The sequence below is a fragment of the Juglans regia genome, chromosome 16 (genome assembly GCF_001411555.2).
Source record: "Juglans regia cultivar Chandler chromosome 16, Walnut 2.0, whole genome shotgun sequence".
In the NCBI taxonomy this organism is placed as follows: domain Eukaryota; kingdom Viridiplantae; phylum Streptophyta; class Magnoliopsida; order Fagales; family Juglandaceae; genus Juglans; species Juglans regia.
The window spans coordinates 19,353,773-19,375,937 of NC_049916.1; the positions used below are offsets into that span (position 1 = coordinate 19,353,773).

At 39.7% G+C, this 22,165-nt stretch overlaps 1 protein-coding gene across 1 annotated transcript; it reads left to right on the plus strand.

The window, feature by feature from the left end:
• The first annotated feature begins 1,558 nt into the window (after positions 1-1,558).
• On the plus strand, positions 1,559-20,789 carry LOC108989815 (alpha-amylase 3, chloroplastic-like). The gene is made up of 13 exons (XM_018963568.2): positions 1,559-1,905; positions 2,401-2,531; positions 2,662-2,716; positions 2,798-2,917; positions 3,009-3,129; positions 14,366-14,718; positions 15,161-15,819; positions 16,265-16,454; positions 17,811-17,917; positions 18,540-18,789; positions 19,175-19,297; positions 19,661-19,828; positions 20,204-20,789. The coding sequence occupies exons 1-13, from the start codon at positions 1,636-1,638 to the stop codon at positions 20,360-20,362; spliced, it is 2,706 nt and encodes a 901-aa protein (XP_018819113.1). The 5' UTR covers positions 1,559-1,635; the 3' UTR covers positions 20,363-20,789.
• Positions 20,790-22,165: the final 1,376 nt, after the last annotated feature.

Sequence of the window (22,165 nt, forward strand, 5' to 3'; positions counted from 1 at the left end):
CTAAGTGTTGGAAGAAATGGGCCATGGGCTCTATCTCTTAATTGTTTTTATTTCTTTTTAAGTACTGATAGTTTATTAAGTGGGTTGTAAAGACTATTGGGCTTGGCCATTACTCTTCAACATATGATTGGATTGAGGTACTCCACCACCACTCTCGCATTGGAGGTGGAGACAGCCCACTGGATTTTTTTGTCTTTTTTTTTTTTTCCCTCAAGATGAAATTAATTTAATTATTTGAAATTAGTAGAATTTGAATCCTTTGTGGGTGACTCTATTTTACCATATTTTTTTTTTATTGAAGGGTGTAGATGACCTTGTAGTTGTTTATACTAGATCCTAATTTTAGATTTTCTCTTACTAATTTATGTATTTTGTAAATAATTCATTTAAATCAAATCAGATCGGATTCACTCGGGAAATGATTTGATCTTACAAATAACAACTGAGAAATGAGAATGACACGTGCATATGAGGGCTTGTTTTGAAATAGATCTCATCTCACCTCACCTCATATTCTTCTCAAATATAATTAAAATACAAACATTTTCAAACTAATAATTACAATTTTTTCAAACTTTCAAACAAAAAATAAAAAACAATTCAACTTTTTTAAATTATCAAATAAAAATAATATAATAAAACTATATTCTAACAATAATTTAATTTTATAATATTTTTATTCATTTTTTTTAAATTTAAAAAATATTCTATTTAAATTATTTTATTACTATTCATAAACTATGCTATCTTATTATCATTCGTAAATCTTCGTCTTATTTCACTCTCTAAATGAGATAAAGTAGATAATTATTCACCGGCCCCATTCATATTGACGGTAAAAAGTTTTCTCCAATTCATGCAAAAAAACGTAGCAGTTCTGCAAAGCCCTATTTCTTGGGGACGATGGATGTTGACCCTTTGGATTCATGCAAACTTGCAAAGACGGCTTGATTACTGCGATAGGTCCAAATGCAACTTGAAAGGAAAAAAAGGTAAAAGTGCTAAACTTTCTTGTTTTTTTTTTTTTTTGGGACGTTACGTCCACAGATGAAGGCTACCTTTTTTTTTTTTTTTTAATACATATTTTTAAAGAAATTTTATTTATAATCGGAGACTACGAATATAATTTTATTAATAAATAAAAATAAAAAAAATTATTTAAAAAAAAAATATTATTATAATTTTAATTTTTTTAAAATATAATTATATAAACTTGTATTGAACAGTTTCTATTTTAGAAATAGAAATTATATGTAGGCTAATTTATTTTTAAATAAAAAATTATAATATTATTTAAAAATATTTTTTTAATCATAAAGTAAAAATAATAAAAATAAAAATAAATAAATAAAAAAAGAATCGGTGGCTGCAGCTTTCGGTGGGCTTCACGTGGAGCAAGCATTTTCCTTTTTTTTTGGGAAGGAAAAGCCGAAAAGATGAGTAAACTTGTAAAAACAAGGAAAGAGACTTCTCATGCTACGTAAAATATGTGGACAGAAAATAATCGTTCGGATTGATTAATTTTTTGGGATTTGAGATATCTGGCGAAGAAAATTTTGAATGAAAAAAAGAAACTTCCTTTATATTTATAAGCTCCTGGATCTCTTCTCGCTCCTTTTTCAGTGAAATCCAATCATGTCGACCGTGAGCATAGAGCCTCTGCTCCACCACTCTGTTCGTGGTGGCGTTAGGTACGGTCCCAAATCGAAGACTTTCAAGCCCTGCTATTTTAATTGCTCTCCGAATCGTAAGCTGCTCTTCCATGCCCCGAGCTTCTGCAACTTCAGGCCTTCCAACTTTCACGCTTTCAGAACTAGCTCTTCTACCGATACAGCTCTCGTAGAGACCTTGGAATCCGCCGACGTCTTTTTTAAGGAGACTTTCCCTCTGAACCGAGTCGAAACGGTGCATATTTTTCTGTTTATATCCTAATATTTCCGTCGCTTTGTTTTGCGTGAGAATGCGGTTTCTGTTTGGTTCACGTGAGAGCGTTGGAAAGGAGATGAACTTATTTGGTTGCCGATCAAATGAAAGTTGAGGGTGTAAATATTATTTGTTTTTGGTTTCTAAGAAAATGAGAAAATTTTGAGTAGTTTCATCGGAAATAGTCGTACAAATGCTTCATTAAGGCTTATACACAAGGGAAGATTTTCGCCGATCTTTTTCGTATTTCATTTGTTTCTCAGCTATAAAAAAATGAAGTTTGTTGTCGATTAGAAGCAATGTAACTTTTTCTGGCTAGTAGATTCCAGTGCCTCACTTTTTCCCGGGAAAAAAGAAGTGCATCAAACCCAAAATTGTGTTCTTAAAATAAAAATGCTCTATTTTTTTCAGCAGCTTGGCAGAATTGAAGGGTTTCAATCTGATTAAAAAGGTTCCTGTGATTGAATTGGATGGTAGGTGGAGGGAAAAATCTTCATCAGGCTAGATCGCGGGCAGAATAATGAGAATATGCAGCTCACTGTAGGTTGTAATCTTCCCGGGAAATGGATTCTTCACTGGGGAGTTTCTTATTTGGACGATGTTGGCAGGTACCCACTGTTTTAATGTTACATTATTTGATTCGGTATTTATATGGGTTTAGAAGAATCTTACTTAGAATACAAGTTTGTATAATAGTCGTATGTTATCAAACAAGACCTGTCAATTTAACTCTTACAGCGAATGGGATCAACCTCCTGCTGAAATGAGACCACAGGGTTCAATTCCAATCAAGGTATGTATTGGTTTCTTAGGGTCGTGTATAGAGCCACTTTGCATTGCCAATAAGAGTATGAGAAAACAAAAACTTTTTCAGGACTATGCCATAGAGACACCTTTAAAGAAAGCATTATCACCGGATGGAGATACTTTTCATGAAGTGATGATCGATCTTATCCCAAAGAGTGCAATCGCCGCTATCAATTTTGTTTTAAAGGTTTTGCTTTTCAACAGTTAGCAGTTGACACTGCCAGTTCATTGTGTGGAGATCTTTTTGGGTAATCTATTGGGAGGTTTTGGTGGTGCAGGATGATGAAACTGGTGCTTGGTATCAGCACAGAGGAAGAGATTTCAAGGTGCCTCTAGTTAACTACCTTCAAGATGATGGCAATATAGTAGGAGCAAAAAGGAGCCTCAGTATGTGGCCAGGTTGTAGGAGCTATTATATAATACTATGGTTCATTTGGTTTCCATGTTTAATTTTGTATCTGTTCATTGCCTGAACTATCTTCAGCCTTAATTACTCTGTCATCTTTTTGGAACAATTTAAAACCCAAGCAAACATATGAGTCTGAGTTGACAACATCTATTAAACCGTGAAGTTGTGTCAAATAGAGGTGGTTTCTCGATAAGACCCACTTGCTGAAAGGGGTGATAGACTCAACAGTAACAAATCAGCATTCCTCATTTGTAACTTCCTTCTAATCTTTGATACATTTGTTGTTGAAGTGAGTATTAGCTGGTGTTAATAGCATGTTTTCTCTTCTGTCCCTCCCCCACCATTTTTTTTTAATTGAGCTTCTGCAGACTTGAATTTTCTTTTTAATGTTAAACAGTTGAAGATTGATTCCTCTTTTGTTACTGTTATGGACGTGTTTCACCGCCACCACCTCACGATCATCTGCAACCAAAGTGTAGAGAGCAAGGGGGTTAGAGGGAACGCCTCCGATGCCTAAATCAGTAATTTGAGGATAACAATAATAATAACAATAATTCAATCCCTTTACTTACGTGGATTTTCTTTATATAGAGCTTCGTGAGCTATCTTTGTTATCTCTTGGATAGTGGTTATCTTTTATTCAAATTCAAATTTAGAGATGAGGATTCATCTCTTAGCAAATTCGAATAATAGCCTCCTTTATCTTTTACCATTGACTGGATAACTATCCCGTTGGTATTAGCTTATCCAGTCGTTATTGGCCATGGGCTGGTTGCCTTTGTACTGGGCTGGGCTCTTCGGTTATGATATGGGCTTTAGTCGTTGGTAAGGGTCTAGGTCCATTTTAGAGGCTAACCGGTTGGGATATCTTTTCCAGTTACCTCGCGAAGTCTCATTGCGCATGGCGTGATGAGACTTAATCATTAGGCGTCGTTTCTTTCTTCGAGGCGTTGCTTCGTTTCCTCTTCTCAGGCACGTCAACCGTCACTTCATTTCAACTCCTATTTATTGTTCATTTTCCCTCTTCTTTTGGTCTTCTGTCAGGTTTCTTGCTTTCCTCTTCTTCTCTGAGTTCTTGCCTCTTTGTGCTTTCTTTCAATCCTTCCATGGCTTCCTCTTCTTCCAAGGGTAAGGCAGTTGCTACTCCGGACTCTTCTCCATCCCTCAACTCCCCTCCCCGACTCGTTGCTCCGTTGGCTCCCATTTTTGTGTGAGTTGGAGAATGCTCAGAATAATTTCAACATCCCTGATTCCGTCAAGTTGAAAGCTCCAGCTCCCAACCAGAAACCTATAGACGCCAAAGGTATGGCTGTCTCTTTTGCCCTTTATCTTGCTATGTTCACCATGGGGCTTCGTTTGCCTTTTGTACGCCCTGTTCGCGACGTGTTAGACGTCTTAGGGCTTGCTCCTGCTCAGTTGGTGCCCAACGCCTGGAGGATTTTGATGGCCTGCTGCGTTTTGTGGCGACGACCTAGACCTAACAACTCGTGAGTTTTTGTCCATTCACAGGTTTAGGCCTCTGGATGGTAATCTCTGTAGTTTTAGAGCCCGTCAGGCCTTGGTTGACTTAGAGCGCAATGACTCTCATGTGAATGAATGAACCAATAAAATTTTTTTTATTGCTGGCTCTGGCTGGGAGTTTCCCGCCGATAAAGTTCCTAATCGGGAATTTTCCATTAAGGCCTGTTGGTCTCCTGTCCCCGATGGGGATGACTACGAAGTGATTCTTTCCCCTCATGAGGTGGCCCGTGTTAAGTTAGTGGAGTCCTGAGCTCAAGCTCAACCCAAACTGTGTCTCTCGGATGCGCTTTTAACCCCTAGTAACATTGAGAGGTTCGTGATGGTTCCCAGTCAGACCCATATTTTAGGACACAAGTTTTTGGGTGCTCTCCCACCGATGGGAGATTTGAAAAAGAAGAAACGTCCTGGCGAAGGCGGGAAGAAACAAAGAAATGTTAAAAAAGCTCGTGTCTTGCCTCGCTCTGATGAGTCCATTTCATCCAAAGGTGGTGTTCTACTTCCCTTAGAAGCAAGCGGAGATACAAAATTGGTATCTCCTAAAAAACAGAGTGGGACCAAGTTGAGTTCTTTTCAGGAGTTGCCGAGTAAAACTGCCTCCCAGAAAGGTAGGAGCCCCAAGGTGGCCACTCAGAAGGAACTAAGTGTTATAGATCCACTACCTCTTTCTTTGGATGACGTCATGTTGTAGGCTGAGGAAGACCTCGATAGTATACTCCCTGCAGAGATGGCCGTCGAAGCTGCTGCACAACCTTCAATGGCTCTGACTGATGATTCCCGGCAGCAATGTGATGATACTCCATTGGAAGAAGACATTCTTGTTTTGAACCCCATCCTCCTTACAACACCACCTTCCGCTCCTGTGAGCTTCCCGCCCCTTGAAGCTTCTATGCCTCTACTGACCTCGCCCCCACCAATTGTTTTTGTGCCTTCTGATGCTCCTTTGGATCTACCTTGATTGGAGGGGGATGAATAGGGGAGTGCTCAAGAGTTAGTTGTGGTGCTTAGTTCCCCCCTTGCCTCAACGACTTCTGGTGGGGTTACTCCGGATTTGCCCTTTGTTTTTCCAGCCCTCTCCCTCTCCAGTGGCAGTAAGGTTTCGATTCCTTCATCGCCTTTTAGTGTTTCTCCTCGAGGAAGTGGCGAAGCATCTTTGACAACTCTTGAGGAAGATCTCAGGACCGATCAGGCTGTACCCCGCCAGGATGAAATTGGTGAGATAGGGAAGGCCAAAAACTGCTTGGTCCCTCCTGTTGAACCATCTGTTTGCCGCCCTTTGTTCGTCGCTACTGAAGCCGCCTTTCCCCAAGGGGATTTTGCTAACATCTCCTCGCCGGCTGTCAAACCGAGAGGCAGAGGCTCTTCTAGCTCCCATCCGGTGGCTTCCCCGGCCTCCCTACATACTTGCCGAGCAGAGGTCATCAATGCCTTTGTTCAACAGCTTTGTAGTGTTTTTGTGCCGGTATTGCTACGTTCTCCTTAATGTTTTGATCAATAATTCCAAAGAACATATTTTTAATCCTTTTTCTTTTTATTTATTTATTTATTTTTTTTAGGGGGTTGATCATCTTGCTACTGATCTGGCGGATGATTGGATGCATTTGGAGGGCGAGAAAAACCAATTGGTCGATGAGTTGGCTCTCTTTGAGGCTCTCTCCCATTCTTCTGATGATGAGTTGGCTACCCTTCGTGCTCAAGTTGCTTCACTCCAGGAAGAGCTGGCGACTTCTTCTAGGGATGCTGACCACTACCGTCAGGAGGTGGTAGCAATTGGGAAAGAACGAGATGACCTTGCTACTCTTCTGAATGAAGCAGAGGGAGCTGTGCAGGAGAGGGATAACTTAATTGCCTAGGCAGAGGCTTTTAAGAAAGAACGTGATGAGTTGGCTGCTCAGGTGGAGCATGTTTTGAAAGAGCGGGATGGCTTCGCCGCCTGCTTTAATCGCATGAACTTAGAAATCGAATGATTGGCTAAGTCCAAATCCGAATATGCTTCTCGCTTGAACTCTCTTGGAGATGAAAAAAGGGAGTTGCTTATAAAGCTGGAGGCGGCTAAAGGGATGAAAGCTGAAGCCGAGAAGAACTTGGTTGAGGTGAAGGGCCTTCTTAAAGACAGCGATTGCCAATACCTTTAGCTTGACAAAGTTGTTAAATCTGCCAAGAAAACAATTTCTATCATAGAACGTCAATTAGCTGAGGTGGGATCTGCCTTGGAGAATTCTCAGAATGACCTTAACTGGGTCCTTCCTCAGTTTGCTACTGCCCCCAAGATTTGATTACAAGTCTAGGGTATAGGCTTCAAATTGGGGGTAAAATAGCTTCATGAGTTTCTTCTTCGGGAACCCACAATGAACCTACATACCTTGGAATGAAAAGTCTATTCGGGCTAGTGAGGTTGCTCTTCATTTCTGTGACTCCCTTGGTCTGGCCGAGATGCCTGACACTTTTCGCTGCCCATCCTGACGAGCTTGGAGCTTTCTCATTCCCATCAGGATTTGCTTTTGATTTTTCTTTTAAAGCCATGTAAATGACTAAATTTCGAAAGACATTTTTTTTTAATTTTTATATTGGACCTTTGTAAGTCGTTTTTAAGGCTTTTGAACTTTGCTTGTTGGATGTGAAGTATTCATTGTTGCTTCTGCATCATGATATCAACTCATGCTATTCATACCTTATGTGTTAACCTTATATTGTTCTTGATTGTGAGAGTTACGTCGCCCATCAGTAGGAGTTTCTCTTGACCTCCTTTATCCCTTTGGGGCTAGGGGGAGAGTTCCTCGACCACGTCGCCTTTTGGCGGGAAGGGGTTTAACGAGAGATTTCCTCGACCGTTTTATCCTTTAATTTTTTTTTTGGTTCGTGGGAGAGTTCCTCGACCACGTCACCGTTTTAACCTTTAAGTTTTTAGGCTCGTGGGAGAGTTCTTTGACCACATCGCTTTCTGGAGAGAAGGTGTTAACGGGAGATTTCCTCTACTGTTCTAACCTTTTAGTTTTTAGGCTCGTGGGAGAGTTTCTCAACCATGTCGCCTTTTGGCAAGAAGGTGTTAACGAGAGATTTCTTCTATCGTTTTAACCTTTAAGGCTATGTTTGGCAAGTGAGAGTACCTCTACTATTCTTTACTTTATTATTACTTTTTACTTATTTTTCTACTATTCATTACTTTTCACCTACTTTTTACTACTATTCAATATTTTATTATTACTTTTTTATTACTTTTTCAATACTATTCACAAACATTCTCAACACTTCTCAACATTTTTCACTACCCAAACGTACCCTAAGTTTTTAGGTTCGTGGGAGAGTTTCTCGACCACATCGCTTTTTGGCGAGAAGGTATTAACAGGAGAGTTTCTCGACCGTTTTAACCTTTAAGTTTTTAGGCTTGTGGGAGAGTTCCTCGACCACGTCACCTTATCATTTTTCTTTTTTTCTTTTTTTTTTTCAAGTCTTGGATACTTATTGAAAAGCCAAAAGGAACAAAACAAAGGAAAGGGTCGACAAAACGTGCCGAAATTTATTGAAAATGATATTCATACGTAAATCAACAAATGAAATAAAAGAAAACTAAATATCTTTCCTTTAAACGTAGTACTTTCGTAGGTGCTCTGCGTTCCATGGGTGAGGTAGCTGACGTCCTACGGCATCCTTGAGGTGGTAAGTCCCTAGCCTGTGGCTTGCTACTACAATGTAAGGTCTCTCCCACCAAGGGCCTAATTTCCCTTCTTCTCCCGAGGTCACGCCGGTTTCCTTCAGTACTAAGTCGCCTGCTTTGAATGACCTAGGCCTCACTCATTTATTGAAGTATTGCTCTACTTTCTTCTTAGAAGCTGCAACTTTGACTTCTGCATCTGCCCTTATCTCCTCTAACAGGTCCAAGCTTTCTTCTAACCCTACTACGTTTGTTTTTGGATCAAAATTTCTTCTCCTGTAGCTTGGTAACTTGACCTCTACTGGTGCCATCGCCTCACTCCCATAGGCTAGGGTGAAAGGTGTTTGGCTTGTTGAGGTTTTTGTTGTCGTTCTGTAAGCCCACAAAATTTTTGAGAGTTCGTCAGCCCATAGCCTTTTTTTGTCGCCTATCTTCTTTTTCAGTATTCCCATGATGGTTTTATTAGTTGCTTCCATTTATTTGTTTGCCTGGGGATGGCCTGGGGAAGAGTACTTGACCTTGATTCCTAACTTTGCACACCATTGACGATAATGTTCGGAGGCGAATTGTCTTCCGTTATTAGAAATGATACACTGAGGTATCCCGAATCTGCATATTACTGCTTTCCATAGAAACTTGGTCACGCTTTGAGCAATTATTGTAGTCATCGCATCAGCTTCTACCCACTTTGTAAAGTAGTGGACAACTACAATGATGAATTTGGTTCCTCCTTTGCTAGGGGCCATAGGGCCCACCAAGTCTACTCCCCATTGGGCGAACGACCATGGGGATGTTATGGACCGCAACTCTTCAGGGGGTGCACCTGGGATTGATGCATGAATCTGGCACTGAACACATTTTTTCGCAAACTCCTTCCCATCTTTGAGTGCGGCCAATAGTACCCTGCCCTAAAAATCTTTGCGGTGAGTGATCGTCCTCTTGAGTGACTCTCGGAAATCCCCTCGTGTACTTCCCTCATCACATACTCAACTTCTTCTTCTGTTACTCATCGGAACAATGGGTTAGAAACCCCGCCTGTAGAGTACTCCGTCAATGATGGTAAATCTGGTCGCTCTACTTTTTAACTTTCTCGCCTCTTCTCGAGATGAGTGAAGTTCCTGTCTCTAAATACTTTTTTATATCATTAGCCCATCTTGGCGTATTCTCTCCGATATGTAAACTTTCTTCTCCTACCGCTGGTCTAGCCATTGCTTGTAAATCAACCTTCCATAGTAGTGTTTCTTCTTGCTTTGAGGAGGCTACGCGTGCCAATCGGTCAGCCTTGGAATTGTCTCCACGAGATATCTTCTCGATTTGAAAGTACTTGAGATGTTTGCTTTGCTCTTGTACTTGGTGAAGATACTTTATCAACTTGGATCCCCTCACCAAATATTCTCCTGTGATTTGCCCAACTACCACTTGTGAATCGGCTTTCATCTCGACTTCTTTGCCTCCTAATACCCTCATGATCAACAAACCAATGAGTATTGCTTCATACTCAGTTTCGTTGTTTGTCACCTTGAACTCCAATTGTACTGCATGGTACAATTCTTACCCCTCTCTTGTTACTATGTACACCCCGACTCCTCCACCTACTTGACAGGTTGACCCATCTACATACACTTGCCATGGATTTTTCTCATGTGGTTTGTGGACTTCTTCTTTGAAATTGGAAAACTCTGCTACAAAATCGGCTAGTATCTGCCCTTTCACAGTGTTTTTTGGTATGTAGTTGATGTCGTACTCACTTAGTTCAATTGATCATTTGACCAACCGTCCTGAGGTGTCTGGTTTCTGCAGCACCTTTTGTAGAGGCGACAAAGTGATTACCCTTATTGGATGGGCTTGGAAATAAGACCGTAATCGCCTTGCTGCTACTATCACAGCGAAGGCGACCAACTCCACCTTTGGATACTTGGTCTCTGCTCCTCTCAACGCCCTGCTCACTTAATACACCAGCTTTTGCTCCTTCCCTTCCTCTTGTACCAACGCAGTAGATACTGCATTTGGAGTTACTGCTAAGTACAATGACAATGGTTCTCCTGGCTTGGTGTGACTGAATGGTGGCTTAACTAGATACTCTTTCAACTAAGAAAATGCTTCTTCGCACTTAGCATCCCACTCTTGTGCTTTCTTAAGCACCTAAAAGAAAGGAAGATATTTATCCGTTGATCGGGATACAAACCTGATCAGAGTTGCAATCTTGCTCGCCTCGTTCAAGTTCGTGGGCGACTTCATCTCTATTATTGCTCTGAGTTTCTCGAGATTTGCTTCGATTCCTCTCTTTGACAACATAAAACTGAGGATTTTTTTCGACTGTACTCCGAATGTGCACTTTGTTGGGTTGAGCTTCATTTGGTACTGACGTAAAACCTAAAAAGCCTCTCTAAGGTCTTCTATGTGTTGGTCAAACTCCCTACTTTTTACTAGTAGATCATCGACGTACACCTCCATGCTTCTTTCGATCTGGTTTTTAAACATTTTGTTTACCAACCTCTGGTAGGTTGCCCCAGCATTCTTCAAGCCGAAATGCATCACTTTATAGCAATACAGTCCCCAGTTAGTTATAAAGGCGATTTTCTCCCGATCAGCCTTCTTCATTCTTATTTGATTGTATCCTAAGTAGGCATCCATAAAGCTTAACATTTTATGTCCTGTTGTTGCGTCTATTATCAGATCTATCCTTGGTAATGGGAAACTGTCTTTTGGACAAGACTTGTTGAGGTCGGTAAAATCCACACATATTCGCCACTTCCCGTTGGACTTTTTTACTAACACCACGTTAGGCAACCACTCTGGATAATGTGCTTCTTTGATGAATCTAGCTGCTAATAACCGATCCACTTCCTCTGTGATTGCTTCGTACTTCTCGGTACTAAAGTTTCTCTTCTTTTATTTTACTGGGCGTACCTTTGGGTCTACGTTCAACTCATGTTCGATGACTTCCTCGCCTATCTCGGGCATATCTTTATGACTTCATGCGGATACATCTTTATGGTTTAGAAGGAAATCTATTTGTTGATGTCTTTCTTCTTGTGCCAATTTTGTCCCGATCTTCACATGGCTTTCGAGATGGTTCTGCTCAAGGGTGACTAGCTCTAGAGGCTCATCTGCCTCCCCATGCTTCAAGGTATCTTCATCCTTAGTCTCTAACTTCGTCGCCATTACCTGTGGTCCCAGCGGGAGGATCGTATGCTTTTAAGAATCCACCATACTGACCTCCCTTTGCCCTTGTCTGAGCTCCTGCACATAACATTCTCTGGCCAAGACCTGCTCGCCGCGTACTTCACCTATTCCTCTTGGTCCGTGTACCTTGCCTGTTGGGAATTTCATCTTTAGATGATAAGTCGAGGTAATGGCCTTTAATGCATTCAAAGTGGGCCGCCCAATGATCGCATTATATGCCGACTGAGTTCTCACTACTAAAAACTCAGTCATCGCCATGGCGACATAAGGGTCTGTGCCTACAGATATTGGTAACGAAATGGACCCCATTGGTTGCACTGCATCTCCAGTGAACCCTTTACGTGTAGTTGGTGCTGGTTTCAACTGCTCTTTGCCAATTCCCATTTTGCTGAGAGGCCCGTCAAATAGCCCCAAAACAAGATATCCGCCGAGCTTCCATTGACAATCAGTATTCTCCTGGTGGTAAAATTTGCCACCAACATTGTTACCACTAAAGCATCATCATGGGGTATACAACCCCTCGGCAATCTTCCTCGTGAAAAGATATCGTGGGGGATCCTTGTACTCGGGGCTATTTGATGGGCCTCTCTACGTTATAGATTTTTTCATATCTTGCCCACTTTTCATAGGTCTTTCTCCCTGAGGAAGTTGGAGCCACTCCTATATATCCACTGGCAATAGTGTGTATCTCGCCCAAAGGTTGGTTTCTTCGATTTTCATCTGCTCTCGCTCTTCGGTCCCTAGGTTCATTTGACCTCCTTTCCCTTTTCGGTGATTCCCGTCTCCTGGGGCTCTTACTTCTTCTCTTCTTGTGCTTATTCTTCCTTTCGTTTGTTTGCCGTGGGCAGGTCATGTTCTGGGCGATCAATCGTTTTAACTCGCCATTGTTCCTCGTTTCTTCTACTTTTTGTTTCAGGTTTTAACAGTCCTCGGTTCTGTGTCCCCTTGTCTTATGATAAGTGCAGTACTTCTCGGTTTGCCCTTCATTCTCAGTTGGATCTTCTTCCTTTGTTTTTTTTTAATAGATTACATAACCGCCACTATGACTTCTTACATTACCATCCTGCCTTGACTCTTGCTGGTCTCTTTTCGCCTTTTGTCCTGCATCTCGGTCTTTCCTTTGTCTTCCTTTCGTTTCCTGTTCACTCATTCTTTCTGGTTGGGTGGTCAAGGCGATCAAGGTATCTTCAGCATTAACAAAATTGTCAACCCTGTCCATGAACTCTCGTAAGGTGAAAGGAGTTTTTCGGACCAGCTCGGCCATAAAAGGGCTCCTTGGCCAAACACCTCCCAATAGTGCTGCTAGTATGATTTTCTCATCTTGGTCGTCAGTCGTCATCTTTTCTTTATTGAAGCGTGTTAAATACGCTTTCAAACTTTCATCCTCCCTTTGTTTGACAGTCAATAAGTAGGCGGCGGGTCTCCTGCATTTTCTACTTGTCATGAATTGGGTCAAGAACTGTCGGCCCAGCTCTTCAAAACTCTCTATGGAGTTTGGTTGTAGTTCACCAAACCATTCTCTCGCTGATCCCTTTAGAGTCAAAGGGAAAGCTCTATAAGCAATTTCCCTCGGGAACCCGTGAAGCGTCTTATGAGCTTTGAAAGTCTCAAGGTGCTCCACGGGATCTTTCAAGCCGTCGTATAGGTCTATTGTTGGTAGAAAATGGTAGATTTGTGCTCGACAGTAACTGATCGACCGAAGAAGACGTTCCTATCTTCTTGGCCATCTCCTCATATTTTTCCATCAAGATACGTATGTCGTGGTACAATTTCTTTGCTTCCTCGTTCTCTTGATAGCCTTTTCTCGCACTATTTGCCTCCATCTCTACCTTGTCAGCTTGACTGGGTGTCGCATCCTCGTCTGACAGTCCATTTCGTGACTTAAGAGTCTCATTTTCCTTACGCAAGGAATCCATCTCCGTGGTAAGCTTCTTTATCATTTCCTCCATTTCCGCGATCTTCTCCTCTATGTTTTGTAAAGTTTCTCCCTGATCTATAGTTGCCTGAGGCCAAGTAGTGATGGGCATGTGAAAGCATGCAAAGTGTGACACTTAAAAGATCCCACAGATGACGCCAACTGTTATGGACGTGTTTCACCGCCACCACCTCACGATTACCTGCAAGCAAAGTGTAGAGAGCACGGGGGTCCGTGGGAACACCTCCGATGCCTAAGTCAGTAATTTGAGGATAACAATAATAATAACAATAATTCGATCCCTTTACTTACCTGGATTTTTCCTTTATATAGAGCTCTGTGAACTATCTTTGTTCTCTCATTAATAGTGGTTATCTTTTATTCAAATAAAAAATCAGAGATGAGGATTCATCTCTTAGCAAATTCGAATAATAACCTCATTTATCTTTTACCATTGACTGGATAAGCTAATGCCGGCGATAGCTATTCCGTCGGCATTAGCTTATCCAGTCGTTATTGGCCATGGGCTGATTTCCTTTGTATTGGGCTGGGCTCCTCGGTTATGATATGGGCTTTAGTCGTTGGTAAGAGCCCAGGTCCATCTTAGGGGCTCTGATTGGGATATCCTCTCCAGTTACATAACTTACTTTTTAGTACATTCCGTACTTGAATTGTTAAATCGCCAATTATTATGATGACTAGAGCTGATGAGAAATTGTGAATTTAATCATTTACTAAATTTTTTAACACGAATAACCTCAGAAATCCTAGCCATGTGGCCATGTGCTTTGCTGCAGACTCCATTTGTGCCTACTAGGCTACTATAATGGGTTGGCAAGAGTAGTATCATGGATGGGTGATTTTTATCTTTGCTCGCTTTCCTAGTAATTATCCTCTCCTTCCATACCGCGTTCAATGATGATCTGACAGTTTCTTGGCTCTTCTTGAAACCTAGGGGCTTTGGGGCCGCCATCTAACTTGGTCCTTGGAGCAGAAGTCTCACACTCTAATGATTCAGACAGCACCAATGAATTCAGAGGGCCTAAACAAGAAAGTAGGAGCCTAGAAGGTTTCTACGAGCAGCCTATTGCAAAACATGTAGCTCTTGAGAACTCAGTCACTGTTTCTGTTAGAAAGTGCCCAGAGACAGCTGAAAGTCTTCTGTATGTGGAAACCGATCTACCTGGAAATGTTGTCATTCACTGGGGAGTTTACAGAGATGATGCCAAAAGGTGGGAAATTCCATCTGGCCCACATCCACCTGAAACGATATTTTTTAGGGACAAGGCTTTGCGGACACGATTACAGGTATAGCATTGAAGTTATTGGGGTTTTATAGAGCTAGACTGATAGATTGTGCTTTCTCAATTGTGTGACTGCCTATTTATTTGTCCTTCCATATCTAGTCATACGCATACCTTTTTTTAAAAGGAAAAAAAGTACGCATTTGACTAGAATTTAGGAGGATTTTTTTTTTTTTTTAATTTTTATCAAGTGCCAACATATGTATGATACATGTGTACTTGCAAGTTGATCATGCTGACAGCAACTCATATCGGGTTTGATGCGAATGTGTTGTGATGCGGTGGAAAGTTGTTAGGTTTACTTATATTCTTCTCTATGCTCTTCTTCTGTGGAAACTTTGAATTGGGATGGCTCAATTCATCTACTTTAGATTTTGATCTTAAGCGGTTAAGAATGTTGTCTTGGTTATGTTACTTGTTAAATTACATGGGTAACAAATTTGCAGCCAAAAGAAGGAGGAGATGGATGTTGGGGCTTGTTTACTCTAGAAGAAGGACTTGAAGGTTTTGTTTTTGTGCTCAAGCTAGATGAGGGCACTTGGTTGAATTGTATGGGAAATGACTTCTACGTTCCTCTCCCAAGTTCTAGTAGCTTGCTTACTAAATCCAGACAAGATCTATCTGAAAGTGCACAGATACCTGACAATAATGCAGAAGCAAATGAAGAAGCATCCCTTAGTGCATATACTAATGAAATAATAAATGAAATAAGGAACCTGGTAAGCGACATTTCTACTGAGAAGGGTCAAAATACCAAAACTAAAGAAGCCAAAGAAAGTATTCTTCAGGAAATTGAAAAGCTTGCTGCTGAGGCCTATAGTATCTTCAGGAGCTCGATTCCAACTTTCTCAGAGGAAGCTGTTGTTGAATCCGTGGAACCTAAACCTTCAGCCAAAATATGCTCGGGGACAGGCACAGGGTTTGAAATATTGTGCCAAGGGTTTAACTGGGAATCTCATAAATCTGGAAGATGGTACATGGAGCTGAAAGAAAGAGCTTCAAAATTATCTTCACTTGGTTTCACTGTGATATGGTTACCACCACCTACAGAATCTATATCACCCGAAGGATACATGCCAAAAGATTTATACAATTTAAATTCCAGGTACTGCGAGATAAGGATATAGACAAAGTGATAAATGATCCCCTATGGAATCTGTTTTGTTATCGTATGCAAAGAATTCTAGCTTGCTTTGAAGTTTTTCAGTAATCATAACTTAAACCATTCTATGAGGGAAAAAAAAAACCGACTATGGTAGTGTTCAGGGACATCTGCTTGCTTGCTGTATGGTCATATAGGATTACAGTTACCATAACTGGTTGGACTTGCAAATTTTGTTGAAGTGTCAGTTACTAAATAACAGTTAGTCATCATTGGTTACTTATTAGAGAAACAGTTAATCATTGTTTGCCAGGTCAGATGTGTCACTTTTAAAAATCTATAATATTGTTTTCTATGTTCTTTTTCCAATATGAAGATAGGAGGTGGTGTTCTGAATAATGGATAAGTCCTGTGAGTAATATTTGTTTCGGTTGTGGATACAAATCAGATATGGAAATATTGATGAGCTGAAAGAAGTGGTGAAGACATTCCATGATGTTGGTATTAAAGTTCTTGGAGATGTTGTCTTGAATCATCGCTGTGCACACTATAAGAATCAGAATGGTGTTTGGAACATCTTTGGTGGCCGTTTAAATTGGGATGAGCGTGCGGTGGTTGCAGATGATCCGCATTTTCAGGTACTGTTTATTTCCTGATTACCAACTTTTTCTTACGCCTCTCTCTGAAATTCTCTTTTTTAACACTTCAAGAAAAAGCTGCATTGCCATCTCAAGGGTTCCTTAAGAATGAAACTTATACAATTTAAATTCCAGGTACTACGAGATAAGGATATAGATAAAGTGATAAATGATCCGTGTTACAACCTCCTATGAATCTGTTTTGTTATCGTATGCAAAGAATTCTAGCTTGCTTTGAACTTTTTCACTAATTATAAATTGAAACCATTCTACGAGAAAAAAAAAAAAAAACCGACTATGGTAGTGTTCAGGGACATCTGTTTACTTGCTGTATGGTCATATAGGATTACAGGTACCATAACTGGTTGGACTTGGAAATTTTGTTGAAGTGTCAGTTACTAAATAACAGTTAGTCATCATTGGTTACTTATTAGAAAAACAGTTAATATTCTTTTCTGTATATTTGCTAGTACATCAAAGAGTGATGGAATTAAGATGGAATTTTATTCCTAAGAAACTAAAAATATTGTTCTTAGAACTTTGCGCGACAGGGTGAGAATAGTATCTCATTTTTATATTGTTTGATACCTTCATTTCTTTCTTATTTCTTTTTATTATTTGTTATGTGTTATATTATTCAATGCCCTATAAAATGCAGTGCACCATGGAAAACTAATTGATGAATACTCTGTAGCCAAAGGGGATACATTATTGTGGGGGTTGTCTTTGATCAAAAGAAGTAGATGACAATATTTCTTAAATCACATCTCTTACTACTAGCACGGCAGTAATTGCAACAGCTCTACTGGTGGCAGTTTTAGTGGTGGTAGTTGCAGTACTACTCACAATAGAATTTCATAGAATGAATGAAATAAGTTTATTAACTTGACTCTCTAGGCTAACATTCATGTGTCTGCTTATATAATAGAAACGAAAGTGTAAACCTAGGAAGTATTGTATCTGTTCTCTAACCTTTGGTATATATGTGACCGCAATAGCACTTCTAGTGGAATCAGTAGATGTGTTTTCTGTCTACCAATCAAAAAATGAAAAAAAGAAAAATATCTTGTTTTTGGCTAATTCTTCTTGAAACAGAAGGTTAGAAGCGTGTTTGAGAGGCTTGGTCTCTGCTGTTTATATGATTTTAGAACTTTAAACCTGAGGAACAATGAAAATTATGAATGCAGAAGAATCAAGTGACCTTGCAGCTTTCAGGATTGCCAACCTAGTTCTGTATTAGAAATGCACAATTTATTCTATAAGACTATGTGCCTATAATATACAATTTTTCTTTATTGGGCAGAATGCTAAGTATTTGTTCTCAGATATATAAAATACCTTATTTTTGTCATACAGGGTAGAGGCAACAAAAGTAGTGGAGATAATTTCCATGCTGCTCCAAATATTGATCATTCCCAAGATTTTGTGAGGAGGGATCTCATAGAATGGTTATGTTGGCTGAGGTGAGCAGTCTGGACTGTTTTCTTGAATTTCTGAAGAACTTTTTCCAAGAAAACATTTATTTTTTGTATCAAAAGAGTCAAGGAATACATTTGAGACGAAGACATGTCCAAAATCCTGGGGTAGATCAACAAGTGAAAGCTCGAAGCTGGAATTATTCCACAATGAAAACCAGAGTTGGGTCCTGATCATAGCAGCTCCAGGGGCATCTCAAATCATTTCTTAAGGTTGCATTTGAGCCAATGCCCTGGTTTCGTTGCATAGTGTGAGCACCATGTTTTATTTAGAAATAATGAATGCATGAGAGACTTGGTTGTTTCTGGAGTTCAGAGGTGGTTCATTGGAGGATGGCGTTGCCCATAAATGTCCCTTGAAGTTAATCAAAATTTTTTATTGAATTTAATTGGGTGGATAATGCATAATCTTCTTAACCCTAAAGTGAACTGGATGTAGCTGCCAAAAACTGTCTTGATCGTGTGTATTTAATTCCGAATGTAATAGAAGCTTCACTTCTCATCCTGTTGATGTGCTATCTATCTGCTCCATTTGTAAAGTATGTTTCTGTAAATAAGATCACGTTAAGATTTTTGTCATATAGATTTACTTTGGAAATGGGATCTGCAGGAAGGAAATTGGGTACGATGGATGGAGGCTTGATTTTGTCAGGGGATTTTGGGGTGGTTATGTCAAAGACTACCTGGAGGCAAGTGAACCTTTCTTTGCTGTTGGCGAGTATTGGGATTCCCTCAGTTATACATATGGTGAAATGGATCACAATCAAGATCCACATAGACAGAGAATTATTGACTGGATCAATGCGACTAATGGAACTGCTGGTGCCTTTGATGTCACTACCAAAGGGATTCTTCATTCAGTAAGCATTCATCTGGAGAGTGTTTTGACGTGGTGTTTGGGTTATTAGAGGATGTTGTGTTAAATCCTTTGTTTTATGTGGCTTTAAAATTGAAGGTCAATTTTGTTTTCAATAATTCATCTTGAAGCTGTATAGCTTGCAGTTCTACTCCAATTCTTTATTGTTATTTCTATGGAAGCTGTATCACTTATGATTCTGGAATGTGCTAAGTTTACCTAATCAAAGGAAAGTGCCAGAACCTGATGGCATGCATTCAATCTTCAACTAATATTAGAACATAGCCGGGATCTGTAACCAGGACTCCAATTTTATGGACTTCTACTAGTAATGACCTTTCTTAAGAGGTGGGCAGTATATATTTACGTGGTATATATATTTTATGTAGGCCCTGGAAAGATGTGAATATTGGCGATTATCTGATCAAAGGGGAAAACCTCCTGGGGTTCTTGGGTGGTGGCCATCGCGTGCCGTTACCTTTATAGAGAATCATGACACTGGTTCTACTCAGGTTTGGACTTCTTTCATTTTGAACCATCCATTTTATCCACCAGTTTTGTCTTCTGATAAATGATTTTCATTGAAATATGGAAAGTAATACAGCTTAAACTAACAGCCAAGTACTTATAAAAAAAAGGTACTCTTTATTTTCAGCTATGGCTCGAATGAAATTATGTGAATTCTACAAAACAAAGTTCTTGGCTCATAGTCTCTGTAAATCTGTGGTTGCATTATTGAATTACCACAAATCTTGTACCATCTTTCACTTTTCTCCCACTGATATTAGGAAAGAATAACACCCTGTCTCGACTTGGAGTAGTAAGTGATATTGTATTCACACAAGTGAACTTTTTACATTATTTTCTTCCTGCAGGGTCACTGGAGATTCCCAGGTGGAAAGGAAATGCAAGGATATGCTTACATCCTGACTCATCCAGGAACACCCACGGTGTTCTACGACCACATTTTCTCTCACCACCAATCTGAAATTGCAGCTCTGATATCTCTCAGGAACCGGAATAAAATCCACTGCCGCAGTACCGTAAGTATCAATTATAGGCTTTGATATTGGGCATCATGTGCATAGAGAACCTCCTAAGAAACTTTTTTCTAATTTTCTTGTTATACATTAAATATTGACAAATAATGCAGCCAAATCAGATTAATCTTTGGTCTCTGGTATAACTGTCTGTCATTTCTGTCATTGTCATTCTTGGCTTAGAACATCCTACTTTTTGGAGCTAAAACATTCAATAATTCAAATCCATTTTTGTTTCCTCTTTCCGTTTCTTCCTCGTCACCAAATGGACAGTTAATTTTATTTCTAAATGGGTTATAGCTAAAGCCAAGTATGTTGGTAGAATTGACAGAAAGGTTTCAAAATATTGACTTCCATCTTTGATACTGCATAATCTAGGTTCAAATCACCAAGGCCGAAAGGGATGTGTATGCGGCCATCATTGGTAAAAATGTTGCAGTGAAGATAGGACCAGGTCATTCTGAACCCCCAAGTGGGCCCCAGAGATGGTCTTTAGCTGTTGAGGGAAAAGATTACAAGGTCTGGGAAACATCTTGATATAGTCACAATGATATGAAACATATCTATAGGTATATAAAGTCAGTTACTACAAGGTTTCCACGACAAGTTCTTGTCATGTTTTGCTAAAAACTTCAGTGAGAAATAATGTAATTGTTCGTGATAATGGTCTGGTTGCAAACATCCATTGAAGTTGCCTGTACCACATGCTTCTCCTGACCCTAGAGGGTTAATATCAGCTTGACAGGTGCCGCCGGGGGAGTACTATTACGGCCAGTTAGCTAGTGTAAGCGAAGCATCGTATTAGGTGTTGGATACAGATGTACCATTAAGCATATAATTGGACTGTACAACATCGTGTAAGCATTATTTCAATAAAGATGTCAAGAATATCATTATACTATTTACTGTAGAGTTCTGTAAACAAACATTGATTATAAGTGACTAAATTTTTTTTCTTCTCTTTTGTGCAAAACACTTATATGTACCATTTCTTTCTTTTTTTAATCAAGAGGACGATACCCAATTTTATTACAAACCCCACTTATATGTAACATACCCGAATTAAGTGTTTGGATGGAAAGAAAGTAAACGAAAGTGAGAAAATGAAAGGATTGATCAGCTTCGATGGTGATCATACCTCCAAGAAATGGAAATTTACATTCAAAACTCAGAATACCTCGTTACAAGTCTTATTAAACCATTTATACTTGAAATGGGCCTAATAAACTAATAACAGAATTGCTAAATCTGTTGGTTTAAACCAAGTAGCCCAACTAACAATTAACCATTTATACAATAACAAGACCTTTTGGTTGGTGTGCACTGCGCGGCGTAGAAATGCCATATTACAAGAGTTTTTTCTATTCAACGGTCTTATACCACGTACTTGTAAACATGAATCTTAATCATTTATCTTTTCTATTTTTTTCAGCAAGTGTATATAGTATAGGACTGCTGAGTAGAATTCAAAGGCTTGGAGTTTCCATGGAAGTTGAAATTTCTCCTTGACCATCAATAGATTTAGTTAGGGCATTTATAACATGCACGACCTAAATAAACTAAGCCTTCATAAAAATTTAAAATCTACAGTAGTATTTAGAGTTTATCTTTGATACGTACGTGGTGTAAATCCAGGTTTTATGCCACTCAATATAAAATGAGAAATGCTACTATGCTGCTCTAGTTATACTGCTCACTTTGTTCCATTGACGTGGCACAACCATGTTTTGCCACGTGGTTTATTGAAAAAAAAAATTAGAAACACAAACATAAAAGGGATAGTGGGGACCTAGGGTTTCATTTTTAAGTTTTCGGACACTGTTTTATTTTGAATATATATATATTTTTATTTTTTAATAAACCACGTGGCACCAAATGATAGTGCCACGTCAATAGGGTAAAGTGAGCGGTATAACTAGGGCGGCATAATAGCAATTCTCATAAAAAATTGACACGTCAACTTCTCTTAGATTTTTAAAAGAAGTGGGTTACACATGATTAAAGCCTAAATTTGAAATAAGTCCAAATTATAAAAAACAAAAACGATTATACTCCCTTCTTGAAGTCATTGTATGAAAGAAACATGGACCTCTTAACATGGAAAGGAGTACAAATCCAACAAGAAACAACCTTCTTGGCTCCATCAGCTCCACTACATTGTAGTCATCATCTACGTTTTATAGCCACCTCAAGCAGGGTTCACCACAAACCACCACTGCCTAGGGTGGCTAGGAACACCCCAACTGTCAGCATTGTTGCGAGGCTGCAATCAGGCCAAATCCATTGAATCTTGTCGGATTCATCCAATCTTACCAAATCTTGCCGATCGATGCTAGTGAT

Bases quoted from the DNA above. Each gene is read 5' to 3' on its own strand.
- LOC108989815 (XM_018963568.2), top strand. From the start codon at position 1,636: ATGTCGACCGTGAGCATAGAGCCTCTGCTCCACCACTCTGTTCGTGGT. The intron at 14,719-15,160 runs GTATAGCATTGA...ACAAATTTGCAG, and splicing joins CTTTGCGGACACGATTACAG to CCAAAAGAAGGAGGAGATGG. The intron at 17,918-18,539 runs GTGAGCAGTCTG...TGGGATCTGCAG, and splicing joins GAATGGTTATGTTGGCTGAG to GAAGGAAATTGGGTACGATG.